This window comes from Lissotriton vulgaris, chromosome 1_1 (assembly GCF_964263255.1).
Source record: "Lissotriton vulgaris chromosome 1_1, aLisVul1.2, whole genome shotgun sequence".
NCBI classification, from domain to species: Eukaryota; Metazoa; Chordata; class Amphibia; order Caudata; family Salamandridae; genus Lissotriton; species Lissotriton vulgaris.
In genome coordinates, this window is record NC_141685.1 from 1882856774 (window position 1) to 1882876938 (window position 20165).

Genomic DNA, 20165 nt, shown 5'->3' on the forward strand with positions numbered 1-20165 from the left:
CCTGGTTCTTCTTCTTTTTAATAATGCATGTTGTAACTTACTAGAGGCTCAATTGCTTAAGGAGCCTCTATCTTTGAAAGTGTTAAGGACTGATAAGGGAGACTCCATAAGTCTGAACATAAGACAATCAATATAAAATCAAACCGATAAGACCAAAGTCACCTGCCTCCCTAAAAGTTACCAATTTCATGGATGGACTGTTGAAAGAGGGCTACTCCTTCCATAGACACCAAGGCTACACTGAGCAACATTTCTGCATTATCTTACAAGACATGACTTTTAGGTACGTTTTCAGGCAACTAGTAAATATTTTGGGGTTCTTCTCCTAGTTTCTTGATGGACAGTCCTATCTAGGTTGCCCATATGCCACAATAAAATCTTCCATCCATTATAGAAACCGATAAACTCTTCTAAGACAAATGTTGATCCTAATAATTAGGTAAAACACTGTCACATTGACTACAACGTGTGGACGGATTGAACTGATTTACAACATCATTTATATAGGTCTTTTTCACCCATTACAAACCCCAAAGCACTTCTGGGTGGCAGAGTTAGAGACCCTGTGATCAATGTGTTAAGAATTATGGTTTCCTGTGTGAGGGTTGGAGGTAGTGCTTCAATCTTATTGTGGCTGCACTTAATGTTGGCTTTTTACAAAGATCTGTAAGAGGGATAGTCATCAAGGTGTATGCTGGCCATTGTACCGTACCAAGTTTACCATTGTCAGGCACATAACAATTTAATATTAAAGTCCAGAGACCAAAAAAACGATCAGCATTGCTCAAAAAGGCAAGAGCAATGAAGAAGTGAACTCCTGCTTCCTGCCTTAAAGATGGGAAAAAAACTGCATCGCAATGTGGCTGTTGGTGGGACACGGCTAAGTAGCGTTATCCCAACAACGGAGGTTTGCATGAGGGTGCTACAAACTCAAAGTGATAGGGGTTTTTATATATATTTTCTAGATCTGCCTTGTCAGCATCATTTCAAACTTCTGTTCCAATCATCACAAACCTACAGGGTAAATAATGTGTAGTATAAAGTAACCCGATCACACAAGCTTACTTTCTTTAGTAATGACAGCCTGTTGTACACAGCTAAGTATAGCCGTATAAATTTGAAGGAGCCAAGTATTTGGATACCCCAAGATTTAAGATTTATGCAAGTAACACATATACATTTACAACTGATGATCAGAGGCCATTACACAACTATAGGCATTTATTTATGCGTGCAAGACTTAACCCCTTCCATGCGACGGACGGCCCCCGGGGGTCGGATGTCACAGTGGGCATGTGCGTCGGACGGCCCGGAGCCGCCCGAACTGCGTACGCATCATTTTTTCCATCGCGGCGAAGGTGTTAATATCACACAAGGTTTTTAGGAATCCCTGCCATCCAGTCTGAATCACAGAGTACAGGTTCTTCAGACTGATGCCTCCCTAAACCTAGAATGGCAACTTGCAATTATTTCTCAGGGAATACAAACTTACAATGGCTCCCAGGGTGGTCTTTTTTCATGGGACACAGGGACCTCACCCATTCATGGAATCCTTTGGTGTGGTGTTCCCCCAGTTGACTAAAATACTTTGCTTTTAATTAGCATCACAGCAAACCTCACTTTTAAAGCACCACCTTTTAGACAAAATATTCTGTGAAAGGAAAATGCTACTACCCAGTATGCCTCTGTTCTTGGCATATAGAGCTGTAGATTCATATGTTTTAGCATAGATCGCCATCTGGTGTTGGGTCCAGATGTTTGCACTATGTTATTGTTCGAGGGTAGGTGACTCCTCCTTCTCAGTAATAGTGCGCATGGGCATCAGCTCCATTCCTAGATTGTTTTGTTGTAAGGGTGATGGAGTTAGTAAGAGTAGAAAGAGATGTCCATGTATATTGTATCTAAATAAGATGATACTGCAACAGACAAAGGAACCCAGGGAGGCGTGTGGGCACATATGAATCTACAGTTCCATATGCCAAGAATAGATGCATACTGGGTTAGTAGCATTTTCCATTCGAGGCACATGAGCTGTAGATCATGTGCTTTAGCATAGACTATACAGTAGTTATCTCCCAAGCGGTGGCAGTTGTTTGAAATAGTGTTCTTAAAACGGCCTGACCCACACTAGCTTGTTGTTTTGCTAACACATCTACACAATAATGCTTTGTGAATGTGTGTGGCATAGACCATGTTGCTGCTTTGCAGATGTCATCTAATGGTAGGTTCCCTAAGAATGCCATAGAAGCCCCTAGTTTGCGTGTAGAGTGCGCCCTAGGGGGAACTGTTAATGTGCATTTAGCTTTAATATAACATGTCTGGATTCATTTAATGATCCACCGTGCAATACCTGCTTTTGATATGTCATTGCCTTTATGTGATGATGAAAAAGCAACAAAGAGTTGTTTTGTTTTCCGAAAAGATTTAGTTCTTTCAATGTAATATAGTATTGCTCTTTTTACATCTAATGTGTGAAGAGCACGTTCTGCCACGGAGTCTGGTTGAGGAAAAAATACGGGTAGCTCAACAGACTGGCTGAGATGAAAGGCAAAAACGACTTTGGGATTAGTCCTAAGAACCACTTTATTTTGATGAATTTGTAAAAATGTTTCTTGTATAGTTAGTGCCTGGAGCTCACCAACACTTCTGCGAGATGCGATGGCTATAAGAAAGGCAACTTTCCAAGGGAGAAATTGTAGCTCACATTTGTGCATAGGTTCAAATGGTGGGCCCATGAGTCTTTTAAGAACTATATTAAGATTCCACATTGGAGAAGGTGGAAGTCTAGGGAGGATGATTCTTTCAAGTCCATCCATAAAGGCCTTGATAGCGGTCACGCGAAAAAGCCAAATGTCTGCTTTGTAAGTAAGCAGCTAATGCAGCAAGTTCTAACCGTATAGATGTATAAGCTAAATTACAATGCTGTAGGTGTATTAGGTAGTAAATGATATTTTGGATTGAAACATCTAGTGGATCGACTGATTGATTGTGCATTTAATTACAAATCGCTTCCACTTTGCAACGTTGCATGCTCTAGTGCTAGAGCGTCTAACCTCTTTAAAGACGTTCATGCAGTCTGGCGGGAGATTGAAGTAGCCAAACTCTATGATTCCAGATCGCAAGGTTGAGTTGACTGGGATCTGGATGTCTTATCTCTCCATGGTTCTGAGTGAGAAGCTTGGGGTAGAGGTGCAGTTTTTAGTGAGGAACTACTGAAAGTTCCAATAGGGTTGTGAACCAGGGTTGTCGATCCCATGTGGGAGCCACTAGTATCTTTGTGAGGGACTGTTGCACGAGCTTCCGAACCACTAATGGAATTAGCGAGAGAGGTGGAAAGGCGTGAGCAAATCTGCCTGACCAATTCATCTATAGTGCATTGCCTTTGGATGATGGGTGTGGGTAGCTGGATGCGAAGTTTGGGCATTTTGCATTGAGGTGTGTTGTGAACAGATCTATTCCAGGATAGCCCCACATTTGAAAGAATGGGATCAGAACTTGAGGATGTAGTCCCCATTTGTGGATCTGTTTTTGCCGACTGAGCATACGTGCCATTTGTTTGTTTACTCATGAGAGGTGTTCCACAAGGAGATATATGTTTTGAGGAATGGCCCATCTCCATACACGTTGAGCTAGGCGTGAAAGCTGTAGAGAGTGCGTCCTCCCTGTATTTGTATGTAGTACATTGCTGTTATATTGTCTGTACGGACTAATACAGCTTTGCCTACTAAATGCAGTTCAAAAGCTTTCAATGCCAGAAAAATCGCTAGTAGCTCTAGGTAGTTTATGTAAAATTGTTTCTGTTGTTGGGTCCATGTGCCCTGAACAGTGTGTTTTTGAAGATGAGCTCCCCAACCATTGAGTGATGCGTCTGCTGTTAACACTATCTGTGGAACTGGGTCGAGGAATGACCGCCCTTTGGAAAGGTTTTGTGTATTATACCACAGCAGAGAGCGATGGGTGCAGCAGTCTGCCAACACCAGATCTGTTAGCTGACCTCGAGCCTGGTTCCACTGACGTGCTAAGCATTCCTGTAGGGGACGCATTTGAAGTGTTGCGTAAGGAACGATTAGAATGCAAGCAGCCATCATGCAGATTAATTGCATTAACACTCAGGCTGGTAGTGAGTGTTGGGGCTGAAAATGTAATATCAGATTTTGCATTTTGCATATCCTGACTGGGTTGGGGTATGCTAGAGCTTTGCAAGTGTCTATTGTAGCTCCTAGATACTCTGGTGTGTTGGACAGCTGAAGGTGAGACTTGGTGAGGGTTACTGTGAAGCCCAAGTCATGAAGCAGCTATACTGTTTTGTGAGTGTGGAGTATGCAGCTGTGTTGTGATTTGGCTTTTATTAGCCAGTCGTCCAGGTAAGGGAAGATGTGATTGTGCTGTCTTCTTAAATGAGCTGCAAGGCACTTAGTGAATACTCTGGGTGCCGTATTTACCCCTAAGGGGAGAACTTTGAATTGATAATGGCATCCGTCCACCACGAACCAGAGAAACTTTCTGTGAGCAGGGTGGATGGGAATATGGAAGTAGGTGTCCTTTAGATCCAGAGTGGATAGAAAGTCACCTTGTTGAAGTAATGGGAGCACCTGTTGGAGGGTGACCATGTGGAAGTGGTCTGATTGAATATAAAGGTTCAGCTGTCTGAGGTCCAGTATAGACCGTAGAGAGCAGTCCTTTTTTAGAATCAAAAAGTACAGGGAGTACACTCCTGTTCCCTGGTTCTATCGCATGTTTTTGAAAGAGTCAGAGAACTTCCTGGTTCAGGAGTGTGAGATGTTCTGGTGACATTACACGTTGCTTTGGAAGAATATTTGGGGGGAGAATATTTGGGGGGAGTGCTGGAAAGTTCCGGCCAGTAACCATACTGGATAATTTGTCTTACCCACTTGCCTGAGGTAATTGAATTCCAGACAGGTAGGAACTATAAAAGACGTCCCCCGACAGGAGTGGGATGATCGGGGTAGCGGAGGGAAGTCACTGCTTATTTGCAGGGGAAGAGCGGGTGGAGTTACCTCTGCCTCTTCCCTTGTATTATTTCCTCTAAAATAGCCTCTGGGGGAGTTAGAGTGGTTGTTACTCTTATAGGAGGTGGAGGGATTTTCTGATGACACTGTTTTTGAGCCACCCCTATAAAAGGAGCGGCGAAAGGACCCCCAGTTAGAAGGCAATTGTAAAGCCCTCCTGGACTTTGCTGCTTCGGTGTCCTTCTTTATTTTCTCTAATAAAGTATCTACTTATGTCCCAAATAGATGCTCTTCATCAAAGGGCTGGTTAAGTATAGAGGATTGTACCTCCTGCTTGAATCCAGAGATTCGAAGTCAACCATGCCGGCGTAAGAGTACGCTAGTGTTGATGGCGCGGGATGCTGTGTCTGCTGCATCTAGAGCGCATTTTATGGAAGTGTTGGTGATGAGCTTCCCTTCCTGGATGAGTTTGTTAGCTTTAGTTTCATACTCATCCGGCAGATGTTGCATGAGTTTTTCCAACTCATCATAGTGAGCTCTATCATAGCATGCTAACAGAACCTGAGCATTGGCAATACGCCAATGGTTAAAAGATTAGGAGGCATCAATAAGTTTTGACTCCTTATCAGGAGGAGGGGAGTCGCCTGTGGTTTGAGAATTAGCTCTCTTACGGACGTTCATTACAACAAGAGAGTCTAGAGGCAACTGGCCTTTAATACATGCCAGGTCTGTAGGAGCGCGTTTGTATTTTTTATCCACTCGAGATGTTAGTATTCTGGCTCTAAAGGAGTCTTTGAAAACTTCGTCAGTATATTTTAGTAAGCCTTTGAGCATTGGTAAGGTATTAGTAGACCTTTGTGAACGTGTGAATGTCTCCACAAGAAAAACCTCTTCTATAGGGTCTGAGTGTTGTTCCATCCCATGATATTGAGCAGCCATGTTAATTAGCTGCGCAAAACCGATGTCATCATCAGGTGGGGAGGGTCTGGAGGAATAAAGGTCGGGATCGTTATTCTGGTCTGGATCTTTATCATAATTGTCCCAGGGATAAGTGTCCTGTGGTATATAATGTGGTATATAATGGTCCTCATTCCTATCCCCATCTCCATCGTCCTGATCATGTGTGTCAGGTGATGGTGGAGGTGGTGGTGGTGGTGAGTTTGATGGTGTAATTATCAAATTTGGGTTGGGAGGAGGAAAGGGAGGTATGTAAACGGGGAAGGGTTAGTACTCATGTCCTTCTTTTTCAGAGGTATAGCTGTGAGATCCAAGTTCCGTTTTTTGGGAAGAATGACCGTGAGGTGTCCAGTTTTAGGGTCAATGCCGAGTCTCTTTTGTTTGCGATCCAAAGGTGGCTGTTCGGTAGAGATTCTTTGGATGGAGTGGATTTAGGTTGAGGATCTTTGGGCGTCGAGTGTTTTGAGTCTGGATGCTTTTTAGCAGGTTTCAGCTCCGAGCCTTTAGGAGTGGGGTGTTTTGGATCCGAGTCTTTAGGTGTGGATCTCGGCTTCAAGTCTTTTGGTGTGGATTTTGGCTCCGAGGCTATGGGTGTGGATTTCAGCTCTGCGACTTTAGGTGTGGATTTTGGCTCTGAGGCTTTAGGCTTGGAGGCTTTAGGCTCCGGGTCTTTGCGTTTTTCTGGTTTTGGCTCTGAGGACTTAGGAGTCGAAGATGTTTTCGGTGCCGGTGACGTGGAGACTGGCAAAGCCTTGTGTTTGTGCTTCGGTGCCAAAGGTGTTGGTTTGGCACCGGAATGAGGATTGCTCGAGCCCGAGCCCAAAGGCTTGAGTTTGGTAGCCGAGCCCGAGGACGGGGCATCTGAAACTTTGTCTCGGTGCCGACCTGAGCCCGAGGGCGAAGGTGATACTGGAGCCGCAATTTTTGGGTGAGTGGGCACAGGGTGATCAGTACCCACGGTACATTGATCCAGAGTGATGGGAGACTCTTCTTCCATGTAAGAATCTGCTTCGGACACTGAGACCAGTTCTTCTTCCACGGCTTCTGGATCCGGTTGGTGGTGAGAATCTTCGCCAAAGATGTCTGGTACAGATCCGCTGCAGCAGTGCATCTCGTGGCGTCGAGCCCGATGGTCACAAATGGTTTTCTTCGATCAGAATGATCAACGCGCTTCACAGTCCTTTTTTGTCATGTTCCAGGGATAGGCAGAGGTTGCAGACATCGTGCAAGCCGGTGCGTGGAAACTTAGCACAACACCGGGCCATAACTTGAATGGAGTCCGTCCCATCGACTGCTGGTGTGATTGGCACGGGTAGGCCCGACGGCCCGCCTCAAAGTTCCCGATCGAAGGCTGTCAGATTTTAGAAGAGGCGTGTTGAATGGAAACCGCGATCGATAGACAATACCGTCGAGGGTAAAGGATTGCACGTCGAAGGGGTTTGAAAACGATACCAAACTGGAGCGCAGCAATACACATCCATACCTGATGGCGGAAAAAAACTATCTGTGAATGGAGCCGATGCCCATGCGCACTATCACCGAGTAGGAGGAGTCACCTACCTCGTGACTAAAACACTTCTTCGAACAATAACAAATGCAAACATCCGGACCAACACCAGATGGAGATCTATGCTAAAGCATATGATCTACAGTTCATTTTCCTCGAACATAACAATATTCCACAACATTTTGAATATCCAGATATTCAACAGGGGCACTGGAATGATGCAATTACGCAGCCGCAGTGCTTTCTGCATTCATAATGATCTGGCGCATTTGCCACATAATCCATCATCAGCTACAAAATCTAAAGATTTTAACAATGAACATAACTTGTTCCTGCACAGCAGAACACCTTTCAGTTGCTTATTGCTACTTGAGTATATAGAACTGGTACTAAGACAAGGAAATCTTTTCCCAGACACTGTCATCATGTATAGAAATGACAAAATATTGAACTAATACGATCGTGAAATGTGCTGCATTATGCTGCATAACATAATTTGGTCCTCCCCTGCCACATGAAGCCATTGCATATGGTACTCAGTAAAGCTAGTGCAGTTTGACAATCTTTGTTTCGCATCTGGATTAAGTATGCGTGAGACTTACAAAAACACTGTGTAACTTAAATCAAACTTACCGGCTTTCAGATTCTGCTTGAGAAATATCATCTGTAACTGATCAGAAATAACCAATAGTTATAAACATTATTGTGTGTGAAAAACATTACAACAAGTTGTACACATAATTCACAACATATTCAAAGCACACTCCAAATCGCAGCAATAAAACAGTATAGCAAATACAGATCTAAAATATCTCACAACAAAAAATGATTAACCACACAGCAATCATTTAATTGCAGTAAGATAAAGTAAGCTCAACTGGTTCAAGTTATTAAAATAGGAAGACAATGGAAGTAGCCTATTCAGAGGAACAGAAATTAGTTAACACTCGCTAAGCCAATGCGAAAAGGCAGGTATTTGTGGCTTAATAGAAATAGGAAAGTACTACAAGGATGAAAACTGACAAATAATTCCAAAGATGTGGTGCAATCTCTACTTTATCCTCTTTTTACCTGAAACTACAAGAAGCTTATAAGGGCCATATACGATTTTGCGCCCATGCAGGAAATGCATTCTATATGTTCAAGGTGACATTTATAAAGAAAAAAGTCACCCTAAGTCAGAACATCTTTGAAACCGATGCTATTTACTCTGTAACACCAGTAGATCGGAAGAGATTTAATAAAATGAATATCCCTTCTTAGTGTTAGTACGTGGTAAAACAAATGTAACCCTAAGGGAGACAGGTATGCCGAGACTGGGGTTACAGCTTACTGTCTTATAGAGCTTGACTTGCACCGTACCAACAAGGCCCAAAAAGTCTAACATGTCTGGAATTGCAAGTGTATCCGTATGAATGGATGTGGCCTACCAGTTTGGGGTACACAGAATCCTGTGAAGGAACCAAGACTGATTTGCACATGGTTTCTCCCATCTGTAGTGGTACAGTGAGCAACAGAGATGGGCTGGAATGGTGCCCAGTAATTACTCAAGGCATTTAAATCAAAATTACCATGCACCACTTAATATTATCCGTGAATAACTCTACATGGGACTGGTATGCCTGGATGTGGGTTGTATTACTCTGTGCTGTAGGACTTAAATGCAGTAAAAAAAGAAAGGCTGAAACATTATCTTTGGCTTCTAATGTTTTAAGCATGGAATCTATCACATGAAAAAATAAATCTCTAAGAATGCCTTTATGTCACCTTTTTAGGAGTGGAATGAGGCCTAGGTACAGTTTGTAGCATGTTTATGGCTTTGTCATAACAAATATGAAAATAATTAACATATACCTAGCAAACCCAGTCTTTGAAATATTGTTACCAAAGTGTAGCTATGCAAAAGCAACAAATAGCTGCTTGGGTTTCCTAAAGGGGCAGAATGTCATGCCATAACAATACATGACATCTGTTCAGACATCCAACTTCGTAGCACCCATTTCACCTCCGACTGTGGTTGAGGAAAACGAGACGGCAAGTTAATCTACTGATTAACATGAAAAGGTGACACAAACTTAGACAAAAACGGAGGGTGTATCCTTAGAAAAATTCGGCCTTTACTGCATAAAGGATTCCGCCATCGAAAAAGCTTGCAGTACACTCACTCACCCTTCAGAGAGAGGTGCTGGCTTCAAAGAAAACCAACTTCCCTGGGAGGAACTGCTGGGAGCCATGACTTTAGGACTCAAAGAGTGGTACCATAAATCTAGTAAGACTATATTTCAAGCTATTAAATGGAAGAGGGGGATTTTTCTCTCAAAAAGATTTTGACCACATGTACTTTGAAAGTGGACTGGCTGCCTTTGTTTTTCAGGTGCACGGGTATAGCCGCTTAGTGTACTCGTACTTACAAGTGTGTCTGTGGGTCTAGAAAAATACCTACCCAGTAACAAGTTATTTTTGGTCCATAATTGCAGTTTGTGATGAAGAATAGATTCTCTCCCAACACTGGATTTTCCAAACTGCCTGCCACTTATAAAAGGCAATACAGAACACCCATCATTTTCTCTAGTTTTGTTACCATTCTCATTGCCCAATCCATACTAATATTATAAAGAGATAGCCCAATCACAAAACCCAATACAGCATTGGAAAGGACAGTTTCAGCAGATGGACATAGGCTATACAGCAGCCCACCATATACATTAGAAGGGTAAAAGCACGTTGTGTGACAAAGTAGTCCGTTGAAAGTAGCACCGGCTTGGAGGTGGGCGTGTGCGTACGATTGGAGTGTGTGAATAGCGTTCTATCCCTGTGTACGCCGTCGGGTGATGTATGGAGCGTGTGAACAGCGTTCTATCGCGGCGGCTCAGTACGCCGTCGGGTGACGTAGACACGGCGTGTGGCGTCTCAGTGCATCACGCCATGTTGTGGATGCAGAGACCGGGCACGATGTGCACGGCAGGACGGCAAGAGGCGCATATCGCTGGGGCAGACTGTGAGGCCAGAACTTCACAGCAGCTACACACGCGTCGGCGCCTGCACATATCGATGGGGCGCATTCTAATCGCACACATGTCTGTCATACCCGGACAACGTACTGTGAGGCCAGAACTTCCGAGCAGGTACACACGCGTCGGCGCCTGCACATATCACTGGGGCGCATTCTAATTGCACACATGTCTGTCATACCCGGACAACGTCGGGACGGGCTGCTAGTATGTGGTAAAGAGAAAGCAGCCTTTGAAATGCCATCACTTTCTCTCCTTGCCTGGATTAGCCTTGCTGACTGCATTGAGGGCGGTCCAAGGAAAACCTCTGTTTTTTTCGGGGGGGTGGGGGTGGGGGGGAGGGAACGGGGGACACAACTGTGACTCTTTTACATGGATTGTGAAGTTCATATTGTGGAGGAGAAGCATAACTTGTTGAGTGTGGGCTGTGCATGGCACATGACTTTTCCTGCTTACTAGTCAGTCACCCAGTCAAGGAAAGACATGAACGTAACTAACGTAGATGCACTGCTTCTATTGTTAGATACGGAGTAAACACTCTGGGGCCAGTAGGGACACCAAAAGGCAGTACTTTGAATCGGTAATGAACTGTACTCACCATAAATATGAGGTTCTGTCACGGGCCCCAAACGTATGGGAAAGTGGAAGAGGGTGCCCTTGAAATTAAGGATCTCCATGTAGTCTCTCACATTGAGTAGCAAAATCAAACAGGGCACAGTTATAATTTTGACAGGATTAAATTTAATACAGGAAATTGAGTGCCCTGAGATTGAGGATTAGCTGCAATATTTCAATGCTTTTAGGGCTGAGTAAGTAAAGAGATCTTTACTGAATCCTTTTCATCTCTGATGTCGAGGAACAAATTATCTTGCTCCTTTAAGAATCAAAGTGCATACCTCCTCCAATAACAGCTTGTGATGTTCCTTGCTGATGTTGTGTGGATTATGCAGTAGGTTTGGAAGCGCGGCATTACAAGCAGTAGCCGTGGATAAAGATGGTGTGCACCCACTAATCTAAGGCTTTGTGCATATTTGGCAAGAATGGACTCCGGGCATGCCCAGAAGCCAGGCTCTGCACCTAACCACAGTGTCTGTCAAACTCTGTAGCCACCAGCAGGGTTCTGTGCCAACCTGACATGGTCGATCCGCAGGATGCAGGAGACTAATAGGCACAGAGGGCTGGGAGCTGTTCACTGAGATCCAGGTCAAAAGCTGAAACATTGGTATCATAACCTGGATGTTCTGGACTCTGAGCTCTCTGGGAAAGGCACAGAATTGCATCATATCCAGGATAAAGCAGATGAACTGTAGTGTCTTCGAAGGACTCAGGTGTGACTTCAACATGTTGATAGTGGACCTCAACAATGTTAAAACTTTCGCCGTCATCTGTAGGTGGTGGTTTATGACTGGTAGGGCGTGGGGCCCGGGGGCCTTCATTCAACAGCCAGCTGTATAGGTAAGGGAAGAATGCAACTCCGAGATCTCTGAAGGGCAGCAACCACATCACTTTTGTGAACACTGAGGGGAACTGGTGAGGCCAAAAGGGATCAGTGCAAACTGAAAATGCTTTTGGTCTTCTGTGAACCACAGCTAGCCTTTATGGGCCTCCACGGCAGGAATAAGGAAATAGGCCTCCTGCAAGTCAGATGCTACCATTGAGTGTCTGTGATCCAAAGCAGATAAAACTTGGACCGGCAGGAGTATTTTGAATGAGTTCTTTTGCAAGAAGGCACTTGGAAAGACGAAGGTCTAAAATAATATGGAGTCCTCTGTCCTTTTTTGGCACAAGGAAATAACAGGAATAGCACCAGTTGCTACTTCCCATGCTGGAACCCTCTCTATGGCAACTATGGCCAAAAGGACCTACACATCCTGCTGGAAAATGGACATGTGATCCTCTGTCAGCCATCTTGATAGTTATAGAAGGTGCATTGAGATACAAAGACATTGAAGGGTAGAGCCTTGTTGGACAATTTGGAGGATCTATGTGTCGGAACTGATGTCTTGGCAGCCTTGAAGAAAATGGAAGCTCCCCCATCATATGGGGTAGCTGTGCATTTCAAATTAAAACACTTAAGGAGCTAAGAGGCTGTTGCAAGAGTGGTGGAGTACTGAGCTGTGCGTTGTCCCTGGGCATTGTCTCTGGAAGCCATGGCCTCAACCTCGAAAGGATTGAAGAGGTAGTTGAGCTGGTGATGGCGCCTGGCATTATCTATATGCCAAACCCCAGGCATAGGCACCAAAGAGACAACATTGTTGAGGAAACTGTCTGGCAGGTGTAGAGAGACCCAATGAACAAGCTGTAGTATGATTCTCTTTGAACCGTTCAAGGGCTGAGTTCACCTTCTAACCTATGAGGTGAAATTCATCAAATGGCATATCCATCAAAGATGCTTAAACATCCCCTGAGAAGCCCGTGGTCCTCATCTAAGGATGGCGCCAAAGCACCACAATTGTGCCAACTGCCCAAGCAGTCCGTTATATCTGTGCTAGATGGGATAACAAAATTTGCCGCATCCCTCCCTTCCTGAATAGTCTGGCCTAAAGATGTCTGAAAGTCATCAGAGACGGTCAGTAAGATCTGAACGGCCATGTCCCACAGAGCACCCAAAGAGGAAAACTAAGCTCAGGGCAACATTGGTGAAGGAAAATATGAGCTTCCATAAATCCCACGTAAGCTTAGATTCATGGTCTGGAGTGGTAGTAGGAAAGGGGTAAGATTTGACATTGCTGGTGACGGAGTTAGATGCTATGTAAAAAAGTCAGGTCGCCTGGATTCTCTGGCAACGAGTGACTCGTCTATTAACCAGAGGTAAAGAATATTGGTTTGATATAGACCCTAAAAGCTCACCCATAAGGGCTTCAATAAATAGCATAAGAGGTTCAGTAGGTGCCTGGACAGACTGAAGGACCTCCAAAAGAACATTTGTTTTAGCCTCCACAGTTCGGAGCTGAAGTTCAAGGGCCTCTGCAGCTCATCTGATCACTAATGCAAATGATGTGCCCTTTTCCATGGCTAGACCACGAGGCAAAATGAATAGTGTCTGGGATGGGGTTCAGACCACTAGCATCCTGAAGCTCTTCGTACTAGTTTTCCTCATCCCATTATGGGACAAATTAATCCCTATATTCACCAAAATCTGGCTTTAACTCGTGGCTCTGCTATGGTATGAGGGTGGGGCCTCAGCGACGGTCAAAATAAGCTTGGTTCAGATTCAGAAAGTATAATAGGTTGTAGATCCTCCTTCAGCGCCAGCATCGAAATTGAAGTGAATGGGACAGATTGTTGCGCCGGTACTGAATTCGGCACTGAAGCCAGTGCAGAATCAGAAGCTCGTTCGAGGGGCACTCACTGTGCCAAAGGCAAATCCACCTGTGGTAGTCTTAATGGAGGCCCTTGAGGAACCCTGGTGGCCAGAGGCATGTCAGATAAACCAGTAAGTATGAAAAAAGTGTGCTGCATGGCCTCTCTAAAGGCCTTGATTTGCCGCGACATTGCTGACAGACCCAGAAAGACAGAGTGCATTCAAACCAATCTCGGAATCAGCTCCTTAGGAGATCGGTAGTGAGATTGTGTGGCATGCCGACACCCTTGCGTCTTCTCTTAAGTTTCAGTATGGAGAGAGGGGAGGGATTCCTGCTTAGAATTCTTAAGTGTCTTTTTGGACTTACCTGAAGACTTTCACTGCGACGAAGATCTGACTTGTGAACAGTACCTTGCTCTACCCTTCGAATGGGAAAAGCATGGAGTCTTGGTTTGTTTTGCAAAGTAGACCTTTGCGATCTTGTATGACCTTCAGATTGATCTAGGCAAAGTCATCACAGGTTTGGAGTTATATCCAGACCCCAAAGACTAGAGGCCCAACCAGAGGGGGGTTCTGTCACACACATTTGTTACAAACAGTCCCTGCAAGGTTTAAACACTGTCCTTTTAAGAGGGGAAATTTATTTTGCACAATGAAAAAAACTTCTGAAAAACATTTAAGGAAAAGTTCATCAGAGACGAAGGAAGCAGAACTCTGGATCCACGTCTGACGGCACAGAAAGGAAGGAACTGATGTCAGAGTCCATAGGTTGCATTTACATGTGGCTCAATTTGTTACTTCCTGGAACACAGGAAGGTCATTGTGGAGCCACAATGTGCCACCTATTAGTGCGCAGGGCTACAGCTTTAGAGTTTTCAGGTTCCAGTCTGACACATGGGGAATATTCGCAAGGCAAGTAATCTGTGGTTAGAAGTATCTATCAAAAACATCACTTTTCCACCTTGGGCAAGGGGTAGCAACAAGAGCCTTCTGCCATTATTTATGATTAAAAACCCTGGCAACCTTAGGCAAGGCAGAGGGAATGAAAAGCCTTCATCTTTCAGTAAACTCAGGGAGCTACCAAATAAACTTACTCCAAACTCCCATTTATGCAATCAAATTTCAGTATCTCCTGGTGTTGATGAACACAGCAAGAGAGCAAAGAAAAATGGACTTCAGAAATAGTACATTACTTCATAAAAAATAGTAGGTTCATTTTGTAAAATCTCTACAGGAATTCACAAATACCAGGAGTCATTTACAAAAACCACTACATTTAAAACTCTTATCCAGAGTGAGGCAGGGCCATGCTGCTTGCAGCTGGTCCAGTGTCAAGACGTTGGTATGTTGCTGCATTCAGCTTTTATGCCAAAAGAACAATGACATTCACCGCTATTCTTTTTGTGGGAAATGTAGCAACAGTTCCATCCTGCCCTACAAAAGTACACAGATCACACTGTGGCACATCAGTCCCCTTCTTGAACAGATGGGGCACTTACATCATTGGGTTAACGTACATTTTTGAAAGTGCTGCAATACTGCGAAGTACTCTATACGGCAACTCAGAATTTCTTGTGCAGGTGGCCTTAACGTGGGCCTGGGTAGACTAAATGCTCTGCACTGACAAATTCAGAACTGCTTAAAGAAATACAGGAACTAATCTGCATGCATATTGAAATTAACAAAGGATCGGTCGCCAAATAGCCTTTCAAAGTTTACATCAGGGGCATCTGTATAGATATGTGAACTCAAGGCCAAGAAGAGTACGTTTACTAGAGCGTTTCTAGCAGAGAGCCTTGGAAACCTACCAGAGCATCAAACACAAGGCTAATCTAGTTGAAATTAAGTAGAAGCTCAGAATGATAAGGGAAATCCAAGACAGGGAGGTCACCTTGCTGGTCCAGACGTTTGGGATGAAGGCAAGACCTGGTGGTACCCTAGCATGGTTGCTAAAAACTGAATAAGAAACCAAGATACAACTCTGGTCAAGGATAGCTGAGTGCTTACAGGCATCAATCTCAGGGTTACTTCAAAGCGAGAACATCTGTACTCTATGCGGTTTGAAAACTTAAATGCACGAATTACTGTCTGCCTAGACTAAACAGAACCTCTTTGATTGAAAGGAAATTGAGGAAACATTGAAACATGTCACTCTTCACTGGCAAGATAGAGAAGGTCAATCATGAAATGTACACGATGTAAAGTCATGGAATTTAGTACGTAACTGTGTGCTTTACAAGTGATTAATTAAGTAATTAAACACATTGGTGTGATTTTGCACCGGGGGCAGGTGGCAGCTTAGCTGAGGAACCCAAGCAGGAGTCTATACAATACAGAACCTGCAGTCTTTGAAGACCTATTTCCTGGCAGAGAAGTTGTGCATTTATTGTTATATTATTTATATTAGGGGGAACTATGTGATTAATTCACAACTTTAGACACTGAAACTGACAGAAATATTCCAATTGCGGGAGTTTTACTTGCCTAATAATCCACTACACTAAACAGTGTACTTAAGAGAGAATTTGTTATGTGACCCAATTAGACTACTAATTCTCATCTCAAAATGATCAAGGGGAAATAGAATGGAGGCCCTAATAACACACACACCTGCTCCCGTAACGAGCCTGAACATCCCAAGTGTAAGCTGAGGAGACGGAACACCCGTGTGCTCTACATACCAGTTTACAAAACAATTTTAATGCTCGATTTTTCTAGTTTGCTTTCAGTAGAGATGAGGAAGTCCAGTGGAGGCCTAGTGCAAGTGTTGATAGTAGATCTGTCGGAATGCTATTAAAGCCATGATTACAGGCTAACTAGGGGAAGGTAGGTGCTGAACAACTTTAAACAACAATGAAAATTTTGATGACCGCTCTAAATCAGAAAACTTGTTTTCAACTGAAAAGTGAGTTAACGTTCAAGGGTCATCCTCTCCCAAATCCTGCTCAGTTTGTATTCATGGCTAAGCAAATCTCCTGTACAAACTAATTTACACACAGAGCATGCCCAGCAAAAACAATCACACAAAAGAACCAACCAAATATGAAAAGATGATATTTTAAAAAGGGGAAAGTAAATAGAAGTAAACCAGACAAAAATACATCTAAGTGGTAATCTTATACAAAAGTAACACAAATACTTGTTTTTGTTCACACAATTAGGGATTCAAATTTAATAACAGTAGTCTCATTAGAATTGGTCCCACTTAAAACTATGCTATCCACAAACAGAAAAAGCAAATTAAAATAAGTGGAAACACACCTTTGCATTCTAAGTGTAACAAAATCCATTCAAATAAGATAAATATTGCTATGGAATTAAATGTTTAATTGTGATACTGATATGATTTATTACCAATCTGTCTACAAGTTAGAAATACTAAGTAGCTGCCTATTAAAAGGTCATATTTGTGTTCAAATTAAAAAATGTAAGCAAAAGATACGCATTAATGGTACAGCACAAAAATATTTGCAGCTTAAAATCTGAAGGACTTCTGCCCTAAGGAAAGAAGGCATGTGCAGGTCACAATAGATTGTAAAAGTTATTTTTCAAAAAGAATTATCTTTACAGGTTTGTGGTGTTGCGTCGTAATTCGAATTCAAACACACCACACAAAATTCCAAGCACGTTATGGGTATGTTTCTGAAAATACACTAAAGCAAAACACAGCACAATAAACAATACAAAATAATATGCTAGGAAGCCACTTGTGTAAAAATAATACGTTTGGTGCATCATATTTTAATTTAGTTTCAGAGTACCTTTCCCTGAATTTCTTGCGCTAGATGTCTGTTTAGGAGATTGTTGAAGTTCTACATCCATATGGGGATATGCATGAAGGGACAGATGAAACAAATCAGAAAGTAAATGATGTTAAACCAAAACAAACAAAAAAACAACATCTATGGAAATTATTCTTGTAAAATATTCAACCAGTTAAGCCTTACTGTGAGTACATTAACAAGAAAAGTTGAATAAATCTTTAGCAAACGTAAACTTTTAACTGTTTTGCCGCATACATTATAAATAAGTGAGTTATATAATTAGTTAAGCAGAAATAGTTGGTTGTAGACTGGGCAACAGTTAGTTCAGTTTAATTTAAGTGGAGTAAGATTTGTACTTATTAGGCTACTTAAATTATCAAACCACTGTAGAAGAAGTGCTGAATGTGGGTAAACGGAAGTGTGCACATGTATGTAGCACAACTGCAATACTGATGATCTTGTTAGGCGTCAATGGTATGGCAAGGTTAGATCCGTATGATTCTTTCCTTCACAGAGCATAAAGCAACCAGGAAACAAACATGACCTCTGAATGAACTGTACGCCTGCTGTATACAATTTAGGGCATAGCCATTGACATATGGATAGGAGAGTAATCCATTTAATTTTACTGGACGGGCAGTGTAAAGGCCATCGGTGTACATTCTCTGACACAACCACAAGCGTAAAGTGCCAATAATCTGCTGGCTGGTGTGAGCAGACTCAGTTGCTTCTACGAAGTGGTCATTGAGTATGAAGGCAGTGAGTGCGCCCTACATAAGTTGTGCTGTAGCTCCAGACATTCTCTTGCATGAAGATCCAATCTGAGAATTAGGACACTCGTGTATACGAAGTGTGATACATATTTGGAAAATGATACAGTAAATGTGCTTTTGGTAAACTGGTCCATTTTGTTTTTAACCAAGTTGATTTACATTTGTGTACTGTACATCTACATTGTTTTTTACAGGAATTGTTCATATTTTCCTGAAAAGATCCAAGTAAAATAACTTAACAATTTGGAGAAAAATAAGTTAAGGTGGACTCTAATGTGAACGAAAAACCAAACATGGGCAGTGGTAGAGGCAGCTAGATGTAGTCATTCTTCAGATATTTAAACCTCATCGAAGCAACCCGAAAAAAGACTTGCATCTTTAAAAATGCAATAGGTGGCGTTGTAGTTGGTATTTAAACATTCAATGAGCTTCCATACTACAAAAAACAGGCATTTTCTCAACTTATGTCATTTTCTTAGTGTTGAGCATTCGAATGTATTAATGAAAAATGTTTGTGAATGTTGTGGAGGTTTAGTTGCCTTACCATTAAGAGGAATGAAAATGATTGCAGGTTAACTAAGCCTAGGTATGTTGGAAGTTGGCCATCAAGCATCGTAGAAGACCCATAGTAACCAAGAAGTTACTTTTTGAATACCAAGCAATACATATCTGGATCGCTAGACATTCTAAACACCCACTTCATTAAAGATTTAAGTTTCTTCTGTTTATTTTTTTTTATTAATACTTTTACATTTGACTTACTATTTACAGCAAAAATCACAAAATCAAAGTGCTTTTTGAAACAAAACAGTAACGGTAATATAATTCATTTGCACACAATGCTTGAAACGGGATTATACAACAGCATCAAAATATGTAGTGGGATAGCAATTATTGGCATATGTATGACACTGGACTTTCAGATGTTCTTGGTAAGCACAACATGTCCAACAATTTGCACTTACCATCTCTATCTAATGCAGGTCCACCCAACTGAAATCCACTTTCAATTACTTTGTCTGGACTGCTAAACATAGACACGCCTTTTATCTTACTTGCCACTTGGTATGGTGATGAGGATATTTGGTTTTGCTTTGCTCTATGCTCAATTATTAGATGAGAGCATCTGTATGAAAGAATAAAAAAAAAAAAAAGAATTCCAGGATTGGAGTTACAATTTTGTTTCACATGTCCATAATTCCTTAACTATTTCTTCAAAAAACAACACAAAAATAATAATGTTTAGCATTTGAGTACCGTTATCATCGTTTTACTAGTTAAGAAATAGCATAACTGTTATAAAATGAAACAGCACACAAGTTAGTAAATCCACAATTCTTTATCAGATTTTATTTTTTGCAAAACAGGCAGCAGCATTTATTTTAGCACTTAGCAGATTCCACTCCTGCAGGTATATAGTCTTACTTAATCTACTGTAAATTATTGAGAGTGTTCCTTGTGGTACTATTCTCTGTGGCATAAAGCCCCACCTCTTTTGTTTAACTTCTATTGCAGTTGAAGACATGGTAAAATGTCTATGATTGGTGGTTCTCAGTAACGCATCTCTATTCAGCCACTCACTTGTTGCATTAGCACACCATGTCAATTAAATGTTATGAAAATTAAAGAGATCCAAAGTTTCAATTCTGCATCTAAGTTTGTGAGCCACACAAACATTTCCAGTTCTAATAAGAGCACATATGATCCTTTTCAAACAACAGTCATTTTCTTACATTGCACCGCCTACTATTTAATTTACACCCTTGGTCATTAAAAAACAAATGCCATTTGGTACTTGCCACTGAAGCAAATAAGACAGAAAGGGAGATGGATAGGATAGTATGAGAGATGTACAGATGATAGATACAGTGGATAACCA

The 20165-nt window shown here is 42.2% G+C and overlaps 1 protein-coding gene across 1 annotated transcript in view; it reads right to left on the reverse strand.

Moving 5' to 3' along the window:
* The window catches only part of ANKRD26 (ankyrin repeat domain 26), a 969942-nt gene that overhangs the window by 765157 nt on the left and 184620 nt on the right, over window positions 1-20165 (reverse strand). Inside the window, exons 6-7 of the mRNA XM_086919420.1 lie at window positions 19252-19412; window positions 8068-8104 (exon numbers count right to left, since the gene is read on the reverse strand). Coding sequence (XP_086775546.1) covers window positions 8068-8104; window positions 19252-19412 — 198 coding nt within the window. The remainder of the gene's footprint in view (window positions 1-8067; window positions 8105-19251; window positions 19413-20165) is intronic.